Source organism: Perognathus longimembris, chromosome 1 (assembly GCF_023159225.1).
Source record: "Perognathus longimembris pacificus isolate PPM17 chromosome 1, ASM2315922v1, whole genome shotgun sequence".
NCBI lineage: Eukaryota > Metazoa > Chordata > Mammalia > Rodentia > Heteromyidae > Perognathus > Perognathus longimembris.
The window spans coordinates 158,326,005-158,351,104 of NC_063161.1; the positions used below are offsets into that span (position 1 = coordinate 158,326,005).

A 25,100-nucleotide genomic window follows, 5' to 3' on the forward strand; every position below is an offset into this window, starting at 1 on the left:
CCCCCCCACCCCCGGGCCGAGCGCTTCCCCCTGGGGCGCCGAATTTTACCTATTGAGAAGTTGTATTTTTAAGGTTTTAATAAAAGTTTGATACACGGCCTCCGTCGGTTGTGGCGCAGGCGATGTGATTGGCTGGTTCTTGAGGGGCGGGGGGCACAGGGCTGCCGCGCGGGGCTCACGTGGGCGCTGCGGACCCATCGCACCCTCCGGCTGCCCCCCCCGCCCCTCGGGGGGCTCCTGGCGGCCTGGGGTCTGCATGTGTAGCCTGGGCCTCCCGGGCCTCCCGATGGCCGGGCTGCCCACCCCTCCCCTCACCCCCGCTCCTTTTATAAATAGAAGCGGGTCCCCTCGGACCCTTGACCTCCGACCCCGCTAGTCCTGCAGCGAGTGGCTCGTGACTTCCCTGCGCGGGCCCCGTCGGCTGCGCCCACAGACTCCCCGCTGACGCGCTGGCACGCACACGCGTGGCCCCCGAGCCCCTCCCGGCTCCTGTGGCCCCGGTGGGTGGCAGGGCCGCGCCGGCCACCCCACCCCGCCCCGCCCCGCCCCGCCCCGGGCAGAGCGCTTCCGGGGTCCCGGCCCCGGGAGAAGCTGGGGTCCCCGGTGCGCCCCGCGCGGGGTGCCGTCGCCTCTCAGCTCGGTGCCCTCGGAGCTTCGGCGAGCGGCACCGGGTCAAGCTCTGGGTGCCCGGCTTCCTCCTCTGATGAGAAGAGGGGCACCAGGGCGAGGCCCCCCTGGAACGGGGCGGCCCTGCAGGCCCGCGCCGGCGCCTCAGGATCAGGGCCGGGACCCCCGCGGCCCCCCACCCCCACCCCGGGAGCCAGGCCCATATCACAGCCGCTCCTCACCTCCCCCCGGACTGCTGCCCGGGAGGGGGGCGATCGGCCCTGGCCGGAGACTCGCGGCGCTGTTGTGGGGCCCAGATTGGCCCCTGCTCGCCCCACCTTGCCCGCCCCCGAAGATGCAGACACTGCCTCTCCACCAGCCCCGACCCCCCCTTCCCTCCCCCGGCGCCCTCCCAGGGGCGCAGGTCCAGGCCCCCCGCCTTGCCTGCGCGGCAGCTACGGGAAATCACGCAGCACAGAACGTTTCTGGAACTATCCACAGTGTCCTTGAGCCACCTGGAGTGACCAGCCTGCCCCATCCTCCGCCCCGGCCCGCGGCCCGGACAGGGCGAGACCCGGCTCTGCCGGCAGCGCACGCGCAGACACCCCCCCCCCCGGGGCCCCCCAGGACCCCCCGGGGCCCAGGCCCGGCCGCTGGACCTGACCCCAGGCCTGGCCAGCAGCTTCCTCTGCAAACGGGGCTCAAGGGCCCCCATGGGAGACAACTGCCTCACTCCCCCCCCCCCCCGTCCATTTTGGAAAGGACCTCGGTGTCCCTGACCTGAATTTCTGGGCTCGGAGCCCCCCTCCTGCACCGTCTGCGAAGCTCCCGGGCCCCAGCTGGCCTGGGCGGGCAGGAAGGGGCGCCATGTTGAATCGCTGGCTGCTAGCTTCAGCAGCTGCCTTTCCAGAAGGAGCGAGGAAGCCCAACCCCGGGGCTGAGGCTTTCCAATTGCTTTCATTCCGGAGAGAACCTGCTGGAATTCTGTGGGAAGCGTCTCAGCGGGGACAGCTCTCCGCGCAGCCCGAGCCTGGCCGACGGGAGCTGGGCCCCTCCACTGCGTACCACGCACTGCTGGCTCCGTGTGAAGCCCCCTGAAGACAGGAATAAACACCGAGACATTCAGGGCAAGGGGTAGCCAGCCTCGCCGTCCCCCGCCACCCCCCGATCCCAGAGGAACAGACCGCCCAGTCGCCCTCCTGAGTGTCCCTGTGCAGATGGTGGTGGGCTGGCGCTGGTGGCTCACACCTGTAATCCTAGCTACCTGGGAAGGCTGAGATCAGAGTTCAAAACCAGCCAGCCCCGGCTGGATTCTGCGAGACTCTCTATTACCAAAAAGCCAGGAGGGGAGCTGCGGCTCAAGCGGTAGACCGCAGCGCCACTGCTTTTCCTGTGTAGGTGGTGCTGAGGAATCGAACCCAGGGCTGCGGGCATGCTAGGAGCACTCTGCCACTAAGCCACGTTCCCAGCCCCACGCACTGCCGCTTTAAAGGAGCCGGTGAAAGGACCCAGACGTGACGGTCGTTAGAGGGAGCAGGCGTTTGACACAGTATCGCGTGCCACCATTTCCTATCTTCCTGTGCACGTTTAAAAACTAAGAAAACACTAAGCCTAACAAGCGGTGGGCCAAGTGTGAGTTGCGAGCTCTCGGCCAGGGCTGGGAAGCGCGTGGAACCCTCGCGGCGATGAGCCCACGGAGCGCCGGAAGCCGGGGAGTGGTGAGCTTTTCCGCGCGAGGCTGCCGCTCGGCTGGGCCACGGCCCCACGTCCAGCCTTTGGCTGGCCAATGGGAGATGAGGGTCACGGGCTTTCCCGCCCCGGCTGGCTTCCCGCGGTGGCCCTCAGATCTCAGCCTCCTGAGTGGCTGGGGTGACGGGCGGGAGCCCCCCCGGCGCCCAGCTTCTAGTTCCTTCCATGTTAAGAAGACAACACGGTCTCCACTCTTTGGGAACTAACTCCTCGTCTGGTTGCTCAGACGGAGGCCAGGTGACCGCGGGGGGTCTGAGTCTGCTCCTGCCCCTCCCCGCCGCCCCTCCCCCGCCCCCACCCCCCCGCCACCCCCCACCCCCCTCCGCGGCTGGGGATTAGGAGGCGCCTGCCCCACTTCACTCAGCAGGACAAGTGGCAGCCAAGAATAGCGCAGCTCGGCCCGCGCGTCGATCTGTCTGCTCAGAAATGTCTGATAAAATAAAACGCAGCTGGCGAGCTAATCCTGTCCCTGCGTTCCACCCGCGCTGCCCCAGGGGCACCGGCGGAGCCGGGCCTGGCGAGGACTGGCCTGGCCTCCGGCGGGGCCTCCGGCCGTTTGGGGGTTTGCCTGTCCAGGCGCAGGTGGAGAGGGAGTTCGTCCGCGTAGGTGCCTTTCCTTGTATTTAAAAGTGTCCCGTGCCGGGCACTGGCGGCTCTCGCGCCTGTCATCCTAGCCGCTCGGCAGGCTGGGACCTGAGGACCACGGTTCAAAACCAGCCTGGGCAGGAAAGTCTGTGAGACTCTTCTCACCAATGAACCACCAGAAAGCCAGAAGTGGAGCAACTAAATAAGTAGATCCATAAATAATAAGTAAATAAATAAAGCGAGCCAGGTGCCAGGCTCACACCTGAACTCTCAGCCACTCGGGAGACAAAGGTCTGAAGACTGAGAGGTTTGAAGCCAACCCAGGCAGAAAAGCCGGGAGACTTCTCTCTCCAAGTAACCGCCCAAAAGCCAGAAGAGGCGCTGAGTTCAAGTCGTACAGCACCAGCCTGAAGTGGACAGACTCGAGTCCCACTTCTGGCGTCCAGGAAGTGCCGTCTGTAGCGGCGGCAGGGCCGGCCGGCGGTGTCCGTGTGTCCATCCTGCACGCGGAGGGTGGGCGGGCGAGCGGGCGGGCGGCGGGGCTGAGGCCTGAGGCCGGTGACCAGCCCGGGGCCGCGGCTTCCAAGCCGGGTCCCCCCCACCCCAATCCGTGAAAGGCCGGGCGGTGCCCACCACGGCCACTGCGGCGGGACGAGGCCTTGCCAGCCCGGACGGGGTCTCCTCGGTCAGTAACGCCCTTGCTGGACGGCTCTCGGATAACACGCCTTAATCAAGTGCCTGGACCCCCCCCCACCCCCGGGGTAGAAACGGGGTCTGTGGGAGCTCAGGGCGAGACGGAGAACCACCCAGGGGTAGGTAAAGCCAGAGGTGACAAAGGGCCCAGGCCCACGGAAAGATCCAGGCCTCCTCCGCCACCTGTGGCCACCCCCCCCCCCCCCCCCGGGCGGCTGCACCGGAGGGCGCGGCCCCCGCGTGCCTGACGGGCTGTGGGGGGCTGCGGAGCAGCTGTTTGGTGCAGACATCTCCTGGGCGCCCCACCCACGCCCGGACAGCCGGGCCCGGGGCAGGGGGGCGGGGGGGGGGGGCACGGCGGGGGGGGGGGGGAGGGGGGAAGGGCCCAGCCAGGCCGAGCCTGCCGCCTGCGCCTCCGGCCCGGTCTGGATTGCTAAATTTAACGCACTATCAGCTTGCAGGCAGGAGAACGTCCCCCGCGAGCCCAGAGGCCACGGGGAGCTGCTCGCCTCCACGCCGCGCCCCGTCCTGCACACTCTGCTCCCCGAACCCTGCTCCTCACACGAGGATCTGGGAACATCGGGCCTTTTCCTGTTGGCGGGTGTACACACACACACACGTGCGTGCTCACCCATGCACGCACACACACGCACATGCACACACGCGCACACACACGCACACATGGGCCGCTTCTAAACAGCGCTCAGGAGCTGACTCCTGCACGAGCCGAAGCCCGGGTGGCTTCCGGGAGGAGGGCGGGGCCAGGCCCGGGGTCACTTCCTGCCTCCGCGTCCCTGCAGCAGGAAGCCGAGGCCGTGGGCCAGGTCGCATTGTAAAGAACCACAGAAGACACCGATGCTGGCACCCAGCGCGAGTGGACGGGGCCCTCCCGTCCCCCCTGGGGCTCCGGGGTGGCCCTCCCGTCCCCCGCGGGGCTCCGGGGGACCTTGCTGCCCCTCCTCAGTCACCCCACCGGGCTCTCTACGAGCCGGGGAGCACTGGCGGCAGGCAGACTTCCGGGAAGTGGGCGAGGAGAAAGGCATTTCCTGCCTGGAGGACCCAGGATGGGGGAGGCCGCAGGCCTGGCGCCTCCCCCCCCCCCCCCGCCCCGCCCCACCCCAGTGAGCTGCCCCCGCAGGCCACACCCCCCCGCAAGGCTGGGGCCTGGGCTTGACTCCCACCCTCCACCTCCCCTCTGGAAAGTGGGGCGACGCCCCTCGTGGGTTGGAAGGGCTCGGGGCTCGGTGCATTTCCTCCGGCAATCGGCAGGACGCGTCCTCTCCCTGTCACCCGAGTTCACGCGTGTGTGTCAGGGCCGGAGAACCAAGGCTGGGACGCCAGGTCCGTGTGCGCGCGGGCCTCGCTGGTTTCCTTGCACAGGGCCGGTGGGTGCTCTGCCGCCTGGGCCGCGTCCCGCGTCCGGCTTCGCGTTGGTCGATGGGGGGGGCGGGAATCGTCTCCTGGGCTTTTCCGCGGGGGGGGGGGGGGGGCGTCCTCAGATCTCAGCCTCCCCGGTGGTTAGGGTGGGGACCCGAGCCTCGCTCTGGGGGCCTGGACCCTGCGGTCCACCGCCGAGGCTCCGCCCGAAGCTGGGCTCGTTCCGATCTCCCCCCCCCCCCCCCGCGGGGTCCCGGGGACGGGCGCAGCCCCACGGGGCGGGGGGATTTACCACTCAGCCGAAGGCCCCGCCCACCACGCCTCCCGGCGCCGGCGCCCACACCACGCCCTGCGGCCGGGCCTCTGCACATTCATTTTTATTTCTTTTTATAGTTGCAACTTTAAACTTAAAATAAAAACAACCCGGTTCGTCGCCATGGTCTTCGGAGCCCGGTGCCTCCTGGCCTGTCCGTGCGCTGGCTCCGTTCACAGTACCGCGGGGGCTGGGGGGTTCTTATTGCTGGAAGGGTGAGTGTCCACGTGGGGGGGGGGGAATCACAGGAACTGCCCCCGCCAGCAGGAAGCCCGGGGTCAGGGCTCGGACGTCAGGGCGCGGAGCAGCCTGGGGTACCCCCCCCCCCCCCCGTCTCCGGGGTCCTCCCTGCCCTGGCTCTGCCACACAGCGGCGGGAGGGAGGGGGCTCTTGGTCAAGCTGGGCATACGGGGGGGGGTCTCCGCAAGTGCTGGTGTGGGGGGGCCCCTTGTGCTCTGGGGGTGCTCGGGACCCCTCGCGATCCTGCCTCCGGGGGGAAAAAACCCAACCCACCCATGACGAGAACCCACGCGCTGGCCCTCCCGGGGCCTCTCCTTCAGTGCAACCAAGACCTGAGTGTAGAGCAAGGGCTGCGGGGGTGGGGGGGTGGGGGGGGGGAGGCTGGGACCCGCCATCCTCCAGGCCGCCCCTTCGGAAGCTCATGGAAAGGGAGGGTGGGGTCCCAGCCTCGACAAGGGGGCCCCGGGGGCCCCAGCACCACACCCTCCCGGCTCAGCCCAGGGCGCTGCAGGCGGCCGCTGGCCCGAAGCACCGGGAGGAAATCCACGGGGTGCACGGGGGTCCCCCCACCCCCCCCCGCACCACGGGGCCCTGCCGTGGCTCGCTGCCGTCGAAAGGGGCTCTTTTCCCGACGGTCTTTCTGTGCTTGATCGTCACTGTTGGGACGCGGGGTCTGGGGCTGTAGCTGTGGGCTGGCAAGTAGGAGGGAGTGGGGAGCCCCCCACCCCGGGCCCCCGCTGACCGGGACCGCCCGCCCGCCAGCCCCGGGCAGAGCCAGGGAGCAGCATCCCCCCCCCCCCCAGAATGATCCAGAAGCCCCCCGTCCTGGCTCCGCCTCAGTGCACCGGTGAGCAGTCGGCCCAGGGCCCCGAGCTCCGGATTCAAGTCTTCCCAAGGCAGGGAGTCGGAAGATGGACGATGGCAGAGGGCAATGGCGGAAACGCTGTGGGGGAGGGGGGAGGGTTCCTACCCCCCCCCACCCACCTGGGCAAGATAAGGCTGCAGGGAGGAGGGGGAGAGGAGGGGACTGCAGAGCCCCCCCCCATGAGAATAGAATCGCTGTGGCTTTGTTCTCTGCCGGGATAAAGGAATCCACGCTGGTGGGGGGGCCTGAGCCCCCTCGTCCCCACGGCCGGACAACCAGGAGGGGGCTGCCATGGGCCTCCCTCCACCTCTGGTGCAAGACGGGGCGCCCGCTAGGAGAGCCCCCCCCCCCGCCCCCAAACGTTCCTTTTCTGTGTCGACTCAGCTTAAGGCAAAAGTTTGGCAAAGCAAGTGTGCATAAGGCCGCGCGGCAGAGGCGGGGGGGGGGGGGGCGAGAGGGGGGGCAGGCCGCGGGGCAGAGGCAGGGGGCAGGCCAGGAGGGAGGGCAGGCCAAGGAGCCAGGGATGCCGAGCCCCAAAAGGAGGAGCGGGGGGCGAAAACACAGTGTCACGGGGAGTCGGCTGCAAGTGAGCAGCTGAGATCTGAGATCGGGAGGAAAGGAGGGCGTGGGGGGGGGAGCCGGTGGGGGAGGGGAGGGACTGGAGGGGGTAGGCCGGTGGGGGAGGGGAGGGGAGGGGCGGCCGGGGGGTGGTGGGGTTCGCACAGTGAGACCCTCCATCTGGAGAAGGTAGAATGGCTGTATTTGCTGTAGGCCCCGGGGGGTGGGGGGTGGGGGGCGCGGCCCGCGGTGGGGGGGGGCGGCCCGCCCCGCGGTCTGACCCGGCGGCCGCCGGCGTTACCGGTACTTGGGCGGGATGACCACCAGCGGCTTGCCGTACTTGGGCCGCCACATGAGGACCTGGGCGTCGTTGGCGTTGGGCTTGACCAGGGCGCTGGGCGGGATGGGCTCGTTCTTGCTCAGGATCTTGGGCTGGTCCTGGGCGCTGGGCTCCCGCAGCCGGGCGCGCTGGCCCAGGGGCCGGCTGGGGTTCACCTCGATGCTCAGCTGCATGCGCCAGTGCAGCGTCTGCAGGATGATCATGTCGTCGGTGGACGTGTTGGTGGCCACCAGCCACGTGGTGAAGCTCTGGTCGCGGTAGATGTTGGTCAGTTTGGCCACGTTGCTCTCGCTGACCGGCACGGCCCACGTGACGCTGGGGTAGAAGTTATCGTTCATGCTGATGATGAACTTGGAGTCTCTCTTGGTGGGGCCCACGATGGTGCAGGTCTCCGTGGTGTTGCCGTACCAGGGGTAGTTCACCCCGTCCGAGTCGCTGATGGCCTCGATTTTGCCCGCCTGGAGGTCGGGGAGCTCCCAGCTGGACCTGTGGGGAGGGCGGGCCGGGTCACTCGAGGGACCGCTCCGGTGGGCTTCCACGCGTCCTGGTAGTGGGCCCGGGACCCGGCCTCCGCCGGCAAGAGCCGGTCCGCTTCCGGCGAGGCTGGCATCTGAGGCCCCCCCCCCACCCCCCGGAGCGTGGGCCTGGGTCCGCGGGGCTGGGCGGGGGTCGCAGGGACGGGGCTCGGTGAGACCCTCCCTCCCCCACAGTGCCCTGAGCCCCTACGTTTCAGTAGGTGCCTCCGGCTCTCCCCCCCCACCCCCGTTTTCCCTTTGTTTGGTTGGTTGGTGTGGTGACGGGGTTTGAAATCAGGCTCCCGCTGCTCTACCGCGTCAGCCACGTCTCCAGCCTGGCTTTTTGCCGGTTATTTTAAAAGATGGAGTCCCGCAGGCCTTTCTGCACTGGGCTGGTCAGAGGCACTTCCCTAGCTCCTTACCTCCGGGGCAGAGCCACTGGGCCTCCGCTTCCCGGGCCCGGCCCCGCCCAGTCACCAGCAGGTGACAGCCAGCTGGGTCCCACGTGCCAGGTTACTCAGACCTGGGAGCAGCCCAGCAGGGCCTTTTAGATCCCTGGGGCCTGGCCTGCCTGCACGGAGGGGCGTGGCCGCGGAGGGGCGTGGCCGCGGAGGGGCGGGGCCGAGGGCAGCGTCGGAGACCCGGCCTCAGCCCTGGCTCTAGGTTCTGTGAGGACATCACCGGGCTCGGCCCCTCCGCAGGGCCCAGGCTCATCCTGACCACCCCGCCCCGCCCCGCCCCACCCTCCAGGACTCTGGACATTGACACGCCCCACCTGCCGCAGGGACAGAAGGAAGCAGCGGCAGCTGGGGTGCGGCCCCCGTGCCCCACAGATCTGCACCTCGGAGGGGACCCCACGTCTTTCTTTTGCCAGCACTGCAGCTCGAACTCAGGGCCTCCCACTCGCACTCCACTGGCCCGCTCGTTCGTGGCCGCTGCTCTCCCCTTTGAGCCGCACCTCCCCCTCCCGCTTCCCGCTGCCTGCCCAGGTGGGCTCTGCGTCTCCGTCCTCTAGATCCCAGCCTGCAAGTGGCTGGGCCTACAGCCGGGGCCACCGGCGCCACACTGCCCACGTGTTGTTTGTTTCAATGGTATCCTTCGCATTTTCCATGACACAGGCTCTCCCCGTGACCGGCCTCGCCCCGTGGCCCCTCCCGTGGGAGGGGCCCGTGTTCGTTCTGAGTGACCCTGGGCCCCAAGGCCAGAGGACCGCACCGGAACCCGAGCCCTGCGCGCGCGGAGCCTTCGCGGCGTGGGCGCGGTCCTGCACGCGCTACACCTTCTTGATGCGTGCACGAGGGGGGCCGTACGGGCTCCCACCCCACAGCTACCACGGGTACCTCCCCACCCGGGGCGCCCACGCCTGCCAGGCCCACGAGGCCTCCCACCCCCCCCGGGCGGGGTACAGCCCATGGGCCTAACTCAACTGCTCCCCCCGCCCCGAAGTGGACAGTGATCCCACCTCCCGCGGGCCCCAGGGGCGCCGTCGGGCCCGGCACTGTGGAGCGAGCCCGCCGGCCCCTCCGCGCCCCCCCTCCCCCCCTCCCGGCCTCCCTCCACGGGCCGAGTGCAGCTGCGGCTCGGGGGTAGACTCGGCTAAGGGACAGCAAGCACCTAGGTGGTAGACTCGGCTAAGGGACAGCAAGCACCTAAGCCCAGAGTTAAAGCCCTAGGATTCGCACAAAGCCAAAACCAAACCGGAACAGAGCGGCGGGTGCAATCACCTGTCACCGCCCGGCCTCGTTCCTCAGCGCACGCGCCCCGTGGAGAGCAGACAGGTCCGGGCCCAGCGGCCGCCCGGCTCCCCTCCCAGACTCCGCCCCTGCGCGCCTCCCCCACCCACCCACCCACCCACCCACCGGCAAACCGCCGCGCTGAGCACCGACTCCGGAACCCCAATACACAGAACCTCCACCCCACTGTGGGGGGGGGGCTGCACCCCAGACACCCAGAAGGGTCTCTCCTCCTCTGCCTCCACCCCGGCTCAGGCCCCCCTGGTCCCCCGCCTGGTCTCCCAGCCGCCGCCATCCGGTCGTCCCAGGAGCCCCTGGGGTGTTTGAAAAGCACAAAGCTGATCACGTAGCGCCGGGCCTGTTAAACTTAACGTGGCTCCCCATGGCCCCAAGGCCCGGAGCCCCGTGAGTGCGCGTGCACCCGCACACCCGCATACACACACACGCCTGCACACGCAGGCACGCGTGCACACACACAAACACAGGCTCTGAGCAGCAGGCTCTGAGCCCCCCCCCCCCCCCCCCCCCGCCGGGGCCGTGCTCTCCGGCCCTGTGGTTCTGCCCTGGCACCTCCTGCCTTCTTATGCACTGAGCACCGATCGCCCTGCCCTCCGTGGGGACGGAGGCCGCCCCTACAATCCCAGCACTCAGGAGGCCCAGGCGCCAGATCTCTATCAAGATTCTCTCTAAAAACAAAAATGAAACAAAGTAACGGACCGCACTTCCAAATCCTGAGACTCTTTATCTCCACTTGACCAAGCAAAAAGCTGCAAGTGGAGCTGTGGCTCAATTGGCAGAGTGACAGCCTTGAGTGGGGAAAAAAAAAAGCGCCCAGGCCGTGAGTTCGAGTCCCAGTACCAGCAACCCCGCAGCAGCACGACACCTTTCTCCCAGTGTCTCGCCTAGTGTCCGGCTGGTCTTGTGCCCTGTAGACAGACCGTGACTCCCCAGTTCTGCAACCGGAAACCTGGGGGTCACCCAGGACTCCTCATTCTCCCATCCCCGACGACACAGGCCGCCCCGGCAACGTCCCCCCGCCCCCACCCATCCCTTCGCGCAGCAGGGGATTCTGGGTGGGCACCACGGTTCCCTCAGCCCTCGTCGTGGCCCGGAGGCCACGTTCCCTGGGCAGAAGCCGCCCACGGTGGTGGAGGCGCGCCGGAGCCTGTCCTCCTCCCACGGGGCGACACGGGCGGCCGTGCTCCCCTATTGTTCTGCCCAGGCGGAGGGGGGCGGCGCGGGGAGGGCTGGCCCATCTCCACCGCTTCCTCCTCCCCCGAGTCGACACACAGGGACTTCCTTCTCCCTCCGCTCGGGGGAGGCCGCCTTCCGGCGCAGAGAGGAAACCTCAGCCTCGATTGTTTGGTGCCAGTGCTTCAGGAAGAGGCCACGTGGTCAGCTGGCACATTCCTCCAGGGCCGGTCCCCAGATCTGCCGGCCTCCTCGTCCTCAGATTCCCAGCCCCACCCCACCCCACCCCACCCCTCCCGCTGGCGCAGCCCAGCCCGGGGCGGCGGAGGTAGGCGCCGGTAGGGGCCAGAAAGGGCCGCCAGGCCTCCCTCGGCCCTGCCGCAGAGGGGACGGGCAGCCGGGAAACGAAGGGGAAGGGCGGAGGCCGTGCCATCTGAACGCGATCGTAAGACAGCCGGGGCACGGCGGAACGGGGATCGGCCACGAGCGACCGAGACGCCTAACCACAGCCCCGCGAGCTACTGAGCGTGGGACACGGCACTCCCTCCGCGCTGTGCGGCCGGGTGACGCTGCCGCCCCCCCCCCCCCCGACGGGGGAGCTGCCGGCCTACCCCGTCCACAGGGGGTGGGGCAAGCGGAAGGCTCTGACAGGTGAAAACACCCACTCAGGGCCGGGCGCCCATCAGCCGAGCTACTCAGGAGCCTGAGACCTGAGGAGCAGAGAGCAAGGCAGCCCGGGCGGCAAAGCCCATGAGTAGAGGGGGAAACACCAAGGGACGGCGCCCAGGCCTTGAGTTCAAGCCCCAGGGCACACGCACGCACCCGCGTGTGCACACACGCTCAAGGACAAAAGCGTGGGGAGGAACCCCCCTCGTGCCGGGCATGGGCGCAGAGACACCCCCCTCTGTGTGAGCCCCCTGCCCCCAGCCTTGGCCTTGGCGTGGGCCAGGTGCCCCGGGGGGGGGGTGTCCCGGGAGGGTCATCTGGGGATGGGCAGCCATTTCCCCACCCCGGCGGGTTGCTCGGGAGGAGGCCCGCGTCTCCCGCGGCCGGGAGGGAGGTCGGCTTTGGGAGCCGCGGGGGCGGGACCCCGGCAGCGTGGCGGGTTCTGGGCCGGCCTGCAGCTGGCCCTCGGGAAGCTCGGGCTGCCCGGGAGGCGCCGGCTTTGCTTTTCATTGCTGCGTTTCAGACCCCAGAACATCACGCTGACGAGTTCACCTCCTCCTGGCTTAGAGATTAATTTCAAGCCGGGATAATGTTTGGGGATAGTCAGGATTTCGGTTAAGTATGTGGAATTAATATTTTTTAATACAAGCCCATTTCCGGGGAACACGGCCCTAATCTGGCCCCGGCCGCCTGGCTGTCCGCCCCCCCCCTCGCTGCGCCGGGCCCCGGGTGTGACCTCAATGACTCCAACGACCCCGGGGGCTCAGTGGCCCAGGGCTTCTCGCTGACGGTGAGTCTGTGCCCTTCCCAAGGGACCCCGGGCCACACGCGGAGGTGTTTCTGGACATGGCCTTGCTCCCCACCCCCACCCCGACCAGCCCCGGCCGGAAGAACTATCCGGGGCCAGGCAGGTGGAGGGGACGTGGCTGGCAGAGGCTTCTGGTGGATGTCACCCACGCGGGGGAAGACAGGAAGGGCGGTAAATCCCATCTAAAGCCTTCCGTCTGCATTCAGGAGGAAGCCCAGGGCCCTTACGTCCCGGGGGCCCCGGGGGGACAGGGCTGGGCATACACCACGACTCCCCCGGGTCAGCCAGGCCGAACCGCCGCTTCCTCCAAGGGACGCCCGGCCGCTCCGCCCGCCCGGCGCGCACGCTCGGCCGCCCCCAGGCACAAAGGCACCCCTGGGGGCCACTCCGGGCCGCTGGACCCCGCTGGCCCCGCTGGGGGCCTCCCCTGTCCGTGCCCATCCCCCGGCCGGTCCTACCCCACCTCAGCTACCCTGAGAATGCGCGCGCGAAGGAGCCACCGGGGGCAAATGGCACCCCAGAAGAATGGCTCCGATTCGAGTCACTTCCACCGGCTCCGGATGATGCTATTTGTACATCTCAAAGACCTGGGGTAGAGAGCCAGGCTCAGGGTGGCTCACGCCTGTAACCCTCGCTACTCAAGACGGAGATCCTGGGGATCACGGTTCAAAGCCAGTGAGACTCAGGTCTCCAGTTAACCGGCAAGAAGCCAGGAGTGGAGCTGGGGTTCGGGCGGGGGCGTGGCAGCCTCGTGTCAAAACGCTGAGCAAGAAGCTCGAGGCCCCAAGCTCAAGCCGCCACCCCACCCCCCCCCCCCCCCCGCACACATCCGCCGCGTGGGGCCCCCACGCTGTGCGTCAGGAAGGGCCGGGCTGGGGAGCGAACCGGCTGCGAGAAGACGGCAGGCAGCTGCCCTGTCTCAGACAACGTCCCGCGCGACCAACGCCATCGCCGGGCTCGGGGGGGGACAGCCACCCGCACCCCAGACGCCCCTGCGCCCGGCCCAGTGCTGACCAAGTCACCCCGCGCTCCCCGGTGGCGGTGGCGGGGACTCGGTCACGCCACAGTCGCTCCCGGGGAAGTGGCGGAGCCTGGCTCGCCGCCCGGGGCTGCTGGCCCGCAGTCCGCGGTGCACCTGGCTCGTGTCCCCGCCACCGCTGACGGCCGGCGCGAAGGCTCCCCGCTGCCCCCCCCCACCCCACCCCACCCCACCCCCACCCCACCCCCCCGTCAGCTGAGAAGACGCCGCGCCAGACACTGGACGCAGCCTGAAACCCAAGGAAAGCTTCTGCTTTTCAACACCTGGCCTCGGCGCCCTGCAGAGCCCAGGGCGTTTCTGGGTTGCAGGATCCTTGGGGGAAGCTCCCCCTCCCCCAGGTAACAGAGCCCCCCCCCCTACACACACCCCACTTCCCTACAGCCCGGCCTCCACCCGAGCCGTAAGGCCCTGCTGAGAAAGGAAGGCTCAAGGACAGAGACCCAGCTGTGTATTTTTTTTTGGGGGGGGTCCCCGTGTGCTCTGTGGCATCCACCTGCTTGGGGAACCTTGGTGGCAGCCATGTCTGTTTTGTCCCCTCGTCCTGTTTCCCTTGGGATGGAGAGTTGCTAAGCGGTGAAGGCCACACTCCTGAACCAGGAGGCCCAGAACCTTCTCCAGTCGGGGCCAAGACACTGACGCCTTTGTACTTAAAGTTGCGTGGAACACTCACAACTCACCCAGGGCAGCACAGGCACACCTGGGAACCGTGTGTGTGTGTGTACACGCACACGTACACATGCACGTACGCACGCATACGCTCTCTTCCTCTGGCAAGCTCCGACACACACACGCCGCCTTCCCCACGGCTATCCTCAGCTCACTCCACACTGGAAACACCACCGGCTCACGATCCAGGGTCCTCTACAGCCCTGGAACATTCTGGAGACTTGGGGGGGTGGGGCTCTCAGCCGTTCTGGGGAGGGGTCCCTGGAGGAACAATGGCCACTGACCTCTGACAAGGGCCTGGGAAAACACGACACTCCCCACCTCAGGCGACCTCCCTCCAGACACACCACCCGCCATGTCCCCCGATCAACACCCCCGGGGCCACCCCCGGGGACAAGAGCAGGCCGGAACACACCAGGACGAGGAAGTCTGGAGACCTCAGGAGCCCCGAGTGTCTACCCTGTGCTGGCGGCGGCCTGGGGGGCTGGGGGTGGCCTCTTTGGGGCTAGGGCAGATGTACATTTCCTGCAGAGACAGGAAACCCCAGGCCACAGACAGGCATGACCTCAGTTCTAAGTCAACAACTAAGACCGCCAGGCACCGGCAGCGGGGGGCTCACGCCTGTAGTCCTGGCTACTCAGGAGGCTGAGAACAGGATCCAAAACCAGTGTGGGCAGAAAAGCCCATTGGACTCCGATTAATCAGCAAAAGACCAGAAGTGGGGCTGCGGCTCAAGCGGTAGAGGGTACCAGCTTTTTAGTGAAAAAAACTAAAGGACAGTACCCAGGCTCCGAGTTCAAGTCCAGCACAGACACAAGATAACAAAACAATTCACAAACCAGGAAACCCTCCGAGTGGGGGGGGTCCCTTCCACACCCACACACACACACACCCCCCAAAGCTCCCCAGCTCCCCCTCCCTCCCCCCCCCGGGGGGGATGGGGGTGCTCACATGCCCTGCTCCCCGTACTGGTTGTAGAACTCCATGTGGCTGCACGCCTGAATCCAGCCCACGATCCAGGTCTCCTTCTTGGGGATGGGCGGCATGACCACCTGGGCCGAGGCCCGGAAGTGCGGGGTCCGGTAGCGCAGCACCACGCTGGAGGACTCGTCGATGCTGGTGGGGATGGGGTCGATGGAGGCCTTCACGTCGATCACCGTGATGCCTTCCCGGAAGACTCTGGCTTTGCCCCCGATGCTCTGAATGCAGCCCATGGCACACAGGACCACTCGGATCTCCAGGGAAGGCCAGCAGTCCCAGGGCAGACAGGGCATCGAAAGGGCAGAGGCTGCGGTACCCAGGGTAGACGGGGTGCGTGCGGTCCGCGATCTCACCCCTCAAGGCCCGACGGCTCCCGGGGTGGCCGGGCGGGCGGGCGCGCGCTTATAAATAGGGGTCCCGCGGCATCTCAAGCGCCCGGGGCTCCCGCTTCTTTTGTTCTTCTCTCGCAGTGGACAAAAATCACCGATATTCTTTCGGGTAAAAAAAGAGACGAGTCTGGAGTTCGCGGAGTTCAGTGGGGAAGCGCGTGGTGACATCCGTGAGCCTCACGCGCGGTGGGGTGGGCGGGCGGGGGGGGGGGGGGGCCGGGCGCGGGCCGGGCCCGGGCTCAGGTGCTCCGGGCGGGCGGGCCGGGCGGGCCGGGCGGGCCGGGCGCGTCAGCGGGGAAGGCCGGGGCCGCCCTCGCCCGCCGCCCGCGCCGCGCCGACTTCCTGCCCGGGGCCACGCGCGCCCGCTCGGCGGGGCCGCTCCGATCCGATCCGATCCGCCGCCGGATCGCAGCTCCGGGCCGCGTCCGCCCGGGGGGTCCCGGCGCCCGCCCCCGCGGGCCGCCGCCGCCGCCGCTGCCGCCGCCGCCGTGCGCCCGGCGCCGTCCGGGGGGCCCGCGGGCTGCGCTCGGCCGCGGAGGACCTGCGGGGGGGCGGGAGGGACGGGCGTCAAAGCGGAGCCGAAGTCCTCGTGCTGCGGGGGGCGGCGCGGGGTCGGCGCGGGGCGCGCGGGGCGCGGAGCTCCGGGCGGGCGCGGCGCTGGGCGGACTCCCCGGAGGCGGCGCCCCCGCCCGTCCGCCCGCCCCGCCCCGTCAGGGGCCGCCGCGCGCTCCAGCGAATAATCGTCGCCGTGACATCGCCGCCGACGCCCTGCGGGCGGCCGGGCGCGGGTGCGGGGCCGCCGCGGAGGGGCCCCCCGCCCCCCACCCCCGCCCCCCACCCCCCGGCTTCTCCGCCCGCGCCCCGCGCCCGGCCGCTGCGGGAACTTTGGCGCGCGCGCGGCCCCGCCGGGAGAGCCGCCGACTCACCTGCCCGCCCCGGGGCCGCCCGGGCGCCGGGCCCCGCAGCGCGCACGTTCCCGGGGGGCGCTCGCGCCGCGCCCGGGGGCCCCCCCGGGGCGGCCGGGGGCGGAGGCCGAGCTCGGGCGCCCGCCCCGCCCCCGCCCGCCCCGCCCCGCCCGCGCCCGGCCTCTATTTGACGGTCATCGCGCGCGTGCGGGAGCCGCTCGGGCCCCACCGCCGCGCCGCAGCCCCGGGCGCGCCCCGCGCCGCCCCGCGCCGCTGCGGCATCGGCCGGGCGACCGGGTCCAACTTTGCCCAAGTCGGCCCCGGGCGCCGGGCCGGGCCCCGCAGCCGCCGGCCGGCCGGCGGGAGGCAGGTCCGCGGGCGGCAGCGCGGGCGCGGGGCGCCGCCTCCTCCCCGCCCGCCCGGCCCGCGCGCCCCGCGCCCGCCCCCTGGCGGCCCCGCTCCCCGCGCCGCGCGCCCCGCGCCCCCTTCGCCGCCGCGGCGGGGGCGGCCGAGCCTCCCCGGGAGGAACGACATTTCCTCCCCGGCCCGCCGGGCATTGTGGGTAGTGTAGTTCCGCGGCTGCGCGGGGGCCCGGGGAGGCTGCGCCCCGTGCCCTCTGACCTCTGCTGCCCACAGGCCTGGCCGGGATCGAGGCCCGGGAGGCAGGAACGCACGGGCCCCGGGGGAAGCGGGGCCCCTGGGGCGGGGCCTTGCGCCTGACAGGTGGCCCACGACGTGTGGGGTCGCGGCGGAGTGCGGTGCTTTGTGCCAGCCCCGTGGGTCAGGCCAAGTGGGAAGGCCGGGACACCTGCCGGGGCCCCCCCGCGGGCTGACCGAAGAGGCCCGGCCCGGTGGTCTCTTCTATTCCAAAAGGGATCCGTGCCCTACCAGCAGTGACAGTCGCCTAGTGTAGTCAGCCCCCCCCCCACACCTATCACACACGCACGCACACACACCACAAGGCCAAGAGATTTGTGGCACCAGAAAACTTATGGCGAGGGCTGGGAATATGGCCTAGTGGCAAGAGCGCTTGCCTCCTACACATGAGGCCCTCGGTTCGATTCCCCAGCACCACATATACAGAAAATGGCTAGAAGTGGCGCTGTGGCTCAAGTGGCAGAGTGCTAGCCTTGAGCGGGAAGAAGCCAGGGACAGTGCTCAGGCCCTGAGTCCAAGGCCCAGGACTGGCAAAAAAAAAAAAAAAAAAAAAAGAAAACTTACAGCGAAAGCAAGGCTCAAGTGGTAAGCGTGCCAGCCTGGCAAAGCTCTGAGTTCAAATCCCAGGACTGTCAAAAGAGAATGGAAAGTTTGGCTGCCACATTCGAACCATGCTTCCCACCTCCCCGGTCGCTCCACGACTGTGATTTCCAAACCCCAGCCCACGCTGGGTGGGTGCTGGGGGGGAGGGGAAGAGTTCTGCCCACTCCGGGGTCTCTCCTTGGAGCCGGCCAATCAGGGCAAGGGTTCAGCCGGAGCCGGAAGCCGCCCGCCAGTGCAGGTGGCGGCTGCCTTTCTCCATCGTGCCCGCGCCTTCTCGCTCCCGTGCGGCTTGTGCCCACTCGCCTAGGACGCAGCTCATTCCCCATCTCGCCAGCTCAGGTGAAGATGGGCAGGGTAGCCGAGCCAAGGCCGCAGAGACGGCCCTTGTGGGCAGCTTGCTGACCCCGCAGGAGAATCACGGACTCAGCTCCAGGGTCCCCCAAGGGCCTCTTTGCAAACTGATGTCTAGCGGGTCATCCTTGGAACTCCCCGCGGCCTTCATCGGCCCCCCGGGCCAGCGGGAGATTGTTAGGCCAGTGTTTGTGAGGAAGATGTTCACTTTTAAGGTGCCCATCTCGACTGCCATCCCCCGTGACATAGAGCCAGAGCCCGCTCCTTGAGGGCAGGGCCGCCCTCCTGGTCACAAAGTTGGGGACATCATGTAAACACTTTGGGGAAGAGGCAGGGGCAAGTCCACGGCCCTAAACCGATAAGCAGAGACATCCCTGGAGGTGAATTCTGGAGGAGGGGCTCCCCTGGGGGGGGGGGGAGTGCTATCACTCCCAGGGGCCTGGGCTTGGCGTGGGCCTGTGCTGGCGGTGATAAAGCACCAGCTACGTGGTAGGTACTGACCGAGCCAGCATTGTCTCCTCCCTCACCTTCACCCCGGGTGATCAGAAACAACTCTAAGGAGATAAAAAACCAGGGACAGAGACTCCGCAGAACCTGATCGCAGCAGCCAGCCAGCCTACACCAAAGTCTACAGAGCGCCCCCCGCCCGGCAGATGGCCCCGACTTACTGGGGTTGACCCCTTCCGGGTGGGAGAGGAGTCCTCTGGAGCAGGTGCCTGGGTGTTCACCCGGTCAAGACTGGCAGAGAAGAGGACTCACTTTTTGTGACCATGGGGCTTGAACTCTTGCCCCGGGCCCTGAGCTCTTTTTGCTCAAGGATAGCCGTTCTACCACTTTGAGCCACGGCGCCATGTGTGGTGTTCTGGTGTGCTCATTGGAGACAAGAGTCTCACAGCCTTTCCTGCCTGGGCTGGCTTTGAATTGTGACCCTCAGATCCCAGCTTGTAGCTGGGGTGACAGGCGGGAGCCGCCAGCACCTGGCACTTCCTCGTTCTTAGGAGCTTGAAAGATCTTTAAGAATGGCTCTGATGGGCTGGGGATATGGCCTAGTGGCAAGAGTGCCTGCCTTGGATACATGAGGCCCTAGGTTCGATTCCCCAGCACCACATATACAGAAAACGGCCAGGAGCGGTGCTGTGGCTCAAGTGGCAGAGTGCTAGCCTTGAGCGGGAAGAAGCCAGGGACAGTGCTCAGGCCCTGAGTCCAAGGCCCAGGACTGGCCAAAAAAAAAAAAAAAAAAAAAAAAAAAAAAAAAAAGAATGGCTCTGATAATGTTTGGCTGTGAAAAAAAAAAATATTCTTCCTCCCTCCTCCATTCCCCTAGACTAAACTCAACCACACTAAATGGCGCTGAGCTAGACTGGAGATGGTTTTTCTGCGCCTCCATTGCCCAGCTCAGAGAGTAGCTAAGAGATGACAGGCTATGACCGTCACTTTCACCTGACCAACCTGGCCGTGGTGTGCGGGGGGGGGGCAGGCCCAGGACTGGTGTCTGCCAGGCTCCAAGCTGAGATACAGCTCTGCCAGGGGCAGCTCTCAGAGAGGGGCGGCACAGGCCGGGCTGTCTTGGGGAGCCCCTGGCCCCGCTCCTGGAAGTTGCTGCGCTCGGGTCCTCCTGTATCCCACAAGGCACTTCCCCCTGCTCAGGGCCGGTGAGAGGCAGCGGCATCCGTGGAGGCCGCGGAGAAGACGGGGGGGGGGGGGGTCGTGAGCCGCGGCCCCTCGCTGCGCGTGGCTAGTGAGGCGCTCTGCGGGGCGTGGCGGAGGAGGTACAGAAGGCCCCATGGCTCCCTCCATGCCGGCTGCTTAGGTGCCAAGAGGGGGTGAAAAACAGAGGCGCGGAATGAGTCAGAGCCCGAGCAGCGGTGGCCCCGGCCAGCCGGGCTTGGACGCCGGCTGTCTACGTGCACTGGGCGCGCTGCGGCAGGGGCCCGGCGGGGCTGCTCTGGGCCAAGCCGCCCCTGGCACCCGGAGAGTTACACACATCCCTGGCAGCCACATCCCTGGCACCCGGAGTGTTACACATACCATCTTAATGGCTCTGTCACAATGTCATTCTACAGTCTACAGATGAGGACGTGGCGTCCCAGTGGGCTGGGACCGGGGGCTGGAGCTGGGGGGGGGGTGTAATGCAGCAGCACCTCACCCCTGCTCCCCGGAGACAGAGGGACATGTTTAGGAGTCGCCAGAGAGCTGTGAGGTCATCCTCCCTGTGCACCAGCCGGCACCCAAGACCACGGGGGTCCCCAGAAAGCTCCCCGCCTCCACCGGGGGAGCTGTCGTCGTAGCCAGAAAGGCATTTTGTGCACCTGAAGGCCCTTCCTCTGCAGGGAGGTTCTGCCGTCCCCGGGCAGCAGGGTTCTCTCCCCTAACTGCTTAGCTCCAGGTGGAGGGCCCATGGCAAGACTTGGAACGTGCCCCCCCCCATGGGGCCAGAAGGCTGGGCGAGCGGCTGGCGGGGGGCGATCCCCACCAGAGGTTCAGAGCTTTGCTGCCGGGGCCAGGTTAGGCGGGGGTGCTGCTCTGCCAGCCTCCCCAGCAACCCCAGCTGCACTGCTGCTTTGCTACTTTGTGTTTGGGGGGGGGATCCTGAACTCGGGGCCTGGGCACTGCCCCTGAGCTTTTCTGCTCATGGCTAGAGTTTCACCCCTTGAGCCACAGCTCCGTGGTTAGTTGGAGGTTGAGAGTCTCACAGGCTTTCCTGCCCGAGGCTGACTTTGAACCGGGCAGCCTGGGATCTCAGCTTCCGGAGCAGCTTGGGATGAGCTTCCTCCTCTACTGTTGATGGAAGGCCTCCCCCCCCCCCGGGCCCCGTGCTGGGGCGCTCAGGAGACCCTGTGAACCCCGGCCCCGGCCAGGCAAGCGGGGCACGGAGTCCCTAGCGAGCCGGCACTGCACGACAGGAGCGGCGTAAATAATGAACGGGCAGAACTGATCCCTGGGGTGGCTGGAGAAAATGTGGGTGACTCTGCATCGGGAGGTCGATGAGTAAGGCGTTGGCCGGTGTGTGTGTGTGTGTGTGTGTGTGTGTGTGCGCGCAGGGCTGCCTGAGGGAGGAGGGGCGAAGGCCTCCAGGGAACCGAGTCGTGTCTGCGTGAATCCTTGTGTCTCGTCTGTCCGGGAGGGTGTGCAGAAAGTGTGTAACGGTGTGCGCAAGCACAGGCCCTCGGGCACACGTAGTGTGTGGCTGGGTTGTGGAGGGGGTGCGGCAGGGTGTACGTGTGTGATGGTGGTGGTGTGTGTGTGTCTGTGTGTGTGTGAGATGGTGTGCGTTCCTCTGTGGGTGTCACACGCGTGCAGGAGAGTGTGTCATACGGGTGCCTGGGTGTGAGCTGGGGGGAGGAAGGGACTGGCAGGGCCAGGGCTGACTCTCCATGTGCCTGGCCCAGTTTCTGCATCGGTTTCCTGGTGGGGTGGTATTCTGTGTGGGTGTATGGGGCTCTGTGTGGGTGGGGGGGCTCTGTGTGGGTGGGGGGGTTCTGTGTGGGTGGGGTGGTATTCTGTGTGGGTGGGGGGGTTCTGTGTGGGTGGGGTGGTATTCTGTGTGGGTGGGGGGGTTGGGAGGGTGGGGGGTTTTGTGCTCCAGGCTGGCACTCTCTCACTTGAGCCACAGCTCCACTTCTGGCTTTTTGTTGTTGTTGTTTTTTGGTAATTAACTGGAGGGGAGTCTCCTGGCTCGTCTGCCCGCGTTGGATGTGACCCCCCACCTTCAGGGCTCCGCCTCCGGAGCCGCTGGGATTGAGCGCCAGGGGCGTGCTGAGGGCTGGAGGTCTCTGAGCGACTCCAGACCCGCAGTCCTGAGCGCAGGGTCTCGGAGGGGAGGGGCGGGGCGGGGGGTAAACATGCAATCGGTGCCCCTCCCGGGCCGGGGCCCCCCACGTCGGGTGCCAGCCACCGTGTGCGTGCTTCACTCCTCTGCGCCCCTCTGTCGCCACCCCCCCCCCAGAGGTGAGAATCCCACAGCCTGGAATGGTGCACACCGGGGAGATACAAGGGGAGCGAGAGCAGCTGGGTGTGGCAGGATCCTGAGCACCGGGGGGTCGGCTCCCCAAGGGGTTAAAGTAAACGAGCAAAGCAAAGCACGGGCTTTCCCTGGCCAGAATAACCCGGGGGGGGGGGGGGCGAGAGAGAGAGAGAGAGCAGCAGCAAAGAGAGTGGCAAAGAGAGCGGCAGGAACACGGCTCTCCACCAGGCTCCCTGCCTTCCCTCCCGGCAAGGACCGGAGCTCAGTCCCTCCTTCCTCGGCCCTCCAGCCTCCGCCCACCCACCTGAGTTCGGAGCCTGCCCAGGCAGAAAGCGCCGGAGCGAGCGACTCCTATCTCCAGTTAAGACACCAAAAAAAAAGCCGGAATAGTGTCGCGGCTCGAGTAGTAGAGTGTCGGCCTTGAGCAAAAGAGCTTGCTCAGGGGCGGCACCCAGGCCCTGAGTTCCAGCTCCGGGACGGGCACACGCACACATAGAAGCTGGAAGGGGAAGTGTGGCTTGGGTGGTGGAGCACCAGCCTTGACTGAAAACGCTGACCGGAAGCAGGGCGCCGGTGGCTCACTCCGGTCACCCTCGCTGTTCGGGCGGCTGAGATACGAGGATCGTGGTTCAAACCCAGCCCGGGCAGGAATTAGCCACCAGAAAACGGGAAGTGGCGCTGTGGCTCAAAGTGGTAGAGGGCTAGCCTTGAGCTGAGGAGCTCAGGGACAGCACCCAGGACCAGAGTTCAGAGTTCAAGCCCCATGACTGACCACCCCCCCAAAAAAATAATAATAAAGATGTGTACTGTGATCGTCTTTTCTTTTTCTTCTTCTATTTTTGTCTGTGCTGGCCCCGAGGCTTAAGCTCGGGGCCCGGGTGCGGACCCTGAGCAGCTTTCACTCAGGCTAGCACGCTACCCCTTGACACGGCACCACTGCCAGCTTTTTCTGAGTAAGTTATTGGAAATAAGAGTCTCATGGATTTCCCAGCCCCGGCTGGCTTCTAACTGCAAATACTCAGGTCTCGCCGGGAGTTGGGCCTAGTGGTAGAGCGCTTGCCTGGCATGCACGAAGCCCTGGGTTCGATTCCTCGGTACCACATACACACACACAAAAAAGCGGGAAGTGGCGCTGTGGCTCAAGTGGCAGAGCGGTAGCCTTGAGCAAAAAGAAGCCAGGGACAGTGCTCAGGCCCTGAGTTCAAGCCCCAGGACTGGCAAAAAAAAAAAATACAGAGCTCAGCCTCCTGAGTATCTAGGATTATAGGTATGAGCCACCCGTGCTCAGCTATGATTGTATTTTCTAACGTGTAGTTGTGTGTGAAATATACACAAATTGCGTTTGCTTCATATGTATTTCCTGAGTGTAAAAATCATATTTGTTTGACTTAAAGGAGTTTCATAACTGAAAATGAGACAAGCGAATCTCTTTGTAACTTGGCCACCGTGGTCTTAATACTCCTGCTTTTCTCAGGGAAGGGTTACGATATCATCTGGATTAATTTTTTTTGCAGAACAAGTTGCCTTTATTGCTGCAATACCCGAAGACATATTTGAAATATTAAAACTTTCCCAGAATGCTTATGCCACTACATACAAGGACATTCTAAAGATACATGTACATATCTATAATATACAATATAAACTGTGTGTGTGTGTGTGTGTGTGTGTGTGTGTGTGTGTACTAGTACTAGAGCTTGAACTGAGAGCCTGAATGCTGTCCCTTAGCTTTAGTTCCCCTAGAACTGGCACTCTACCACTTGGGCCATAGCTCCATTTCAGTTTTTTGCTGGCTAATTGGAAATAAGTGTCTTGGGGGTTTTTCTGCCCAGGCTGGCTTCCAACTTCAATCCTCAGATCTCAGCCTCCTGAGCAGCTAGAATTACAAGCGTGAGGCACAGTACCTGGCTAATTAAAACCATTGCACTTAGAAGAAACATTTGGATAATAAGAAAAAAATAGGGTTATTGGTAACATTGTGCTGACTTATAAACTAGCTAATTATTTCAGGACTACAGGAGAATCAATGAAAGCATTGGATGGATGGATGGGTGGGTGGATGGGTGGGTGGGTGGATGGGTAGATGGGTGGATGGGTGGGTGGATGGGTGGATGGGTGGGTGGGTGGGTGGGTGGATGGATGGATGGGTGGATGGTTGGATGGGTGGGTGGGTGGATGGTTGGATGGGTGGGTGGATGGGTGGATGGGTGGGTGGTTGGGTGGATGGGTGGATGGGTGGGTGGTTGGGTGGGTGGATGGTTGGGTGGGTGGGTGGGTGGATGGTTGGATGGGTGGATGGATGGATGGGTGGGTGGATGGGTGGGTGGGTGGATGGGTAGATGGGTGGATGGGTGGGTGGATGGGTGGATGGGTGGGTGGGTGGGTGGGTGGATGGATGGATGGGTGGATGGTTGGATGGGTGGGTGGATGGGTGGATGGGTGGGTGGTTGGGTGGGTGGATGGTTGGGTGGGTGGGTGGATGGTTGGATGGGTGGATGGATGGGTGGGTGGGTGGGTAGATGGTTGGATGGATGGATGGGTGGGTGGATGGGTGGGTGGATGGGTGGATGGTTGGATGGGTGGGTGGGTGGATGGTTGGATGGGTGGGTGGATGGGTGGGTGGATGGTGGATGGGTGGGTGGTTGGGTGGATGGGTGGATGGGTGGGTGGTGGTGGGTGGATGGGTGGGTGGGTGGGTGGGTGGGTGGATGGTTGGATGGGTGGGTGGGTGGGGTAGATGTTGGATGGATGGATGGGTGGGTGGATGGGTGGGTGGATGGGTGGATGGATGGATGGGTGGGTGGGTGGATGGGTGGGTGGATGTGTGGATGGGTGGATGGTTGGATGGGTGGATGGATGGATGGACGGATCTGAAGACGGTTTCTGGCAGGAGCTCCTAAAGGCTTAGGCTTGAGGAGTGGCACTTGCCTCTCCGTTGCCTACAAAGGTGACCAGGGTCACCCTGGCTCACGGGGATGGCAGTGCCGCCCGGCTGGGCTGGGGGAAGCCCTCCTGTGGCCTCTCACCGCCCCGCCCCAGCCGGGGGGGGGGGGGGGGGGGGAGGATCCCGGTACGGTGGCTCCGCCGGAGCGCTCAGCCGGCGTGTCTCCGCAGAGCCGCGTCTTAGCTGCCCAGGTGGGCTGGAGCTCCATCAGACAGGCCGCGGCCGCCCCGGAACCCGCGGGGAGTTTGAGCCGGAGTGAAATGCCGACGGCACCTCTGGGTGTTCATGTCCCGGCTGGAGAGTCCAGGGCCCCCCCGGGAGGGCAAGGAGTCAACACTTGCGGGGCCCTGTGGCCGGGCGGC

At 66.3% G+C, this 25,100-nt stretch overlaps 1 protein-coding gene across 2 annotated transcripts; it reads right to left on the reverse strand.

The window, feature by feature from the left end:
* Positions 1-7,245: 7,245 nt before the first annotated feature.
* Positions 7,246-15,478, reverse strand: Fam78a (family with sequence similarity 78 member A). Of its 2 annotated transcripts, none has more exons than XM_048345155.1 (2): positions 14,914-15,478; positions 7,246-7,812 (listed from the first exon to the last, which is right to left on the reverse strand). In XM_048345155.1, exons 1-2 carry the CDS (start codon positions 15,216-15,218, stop codon positions 7,284-7,286), a joined length of 834 nt encoding a protein of 277 aa, XP_048201112.1. In that variant the 5' UTR covers positions 15,219-15,478; the 3' UTR covers positions 7,246-7,283. The 2 variants fall into 2 exon arrangements, with proteins under 2 accessions (XP_048201112.1, XP_048201104.1); XM_048345147.1 differs by having other exon boundaries at positions 7,247-7,812; positions 14,896-15,478.
* Between the last annotated feature and the right edge of the window lie 9,622 nt (positions 15,479-25,100).

Excerpts from the sequence above, each read along its gene's own strand:
- Fam78a (XM_048345147.1), bottom strand. The coding sequence starts at position 15,218 with ATGCCCTGTCTGCCCTGGGACTGCTGGCCTTCCCTGGAGATCCGAGTG. Across the intron at positions 7,813-14,895 it reads CAGTACGGGGAGCAGGGCAT|GTCCAGCTGGGAGCTCCCCG; the intron begins GTGAGCACCCCC and ends CCCTCCCCACAG.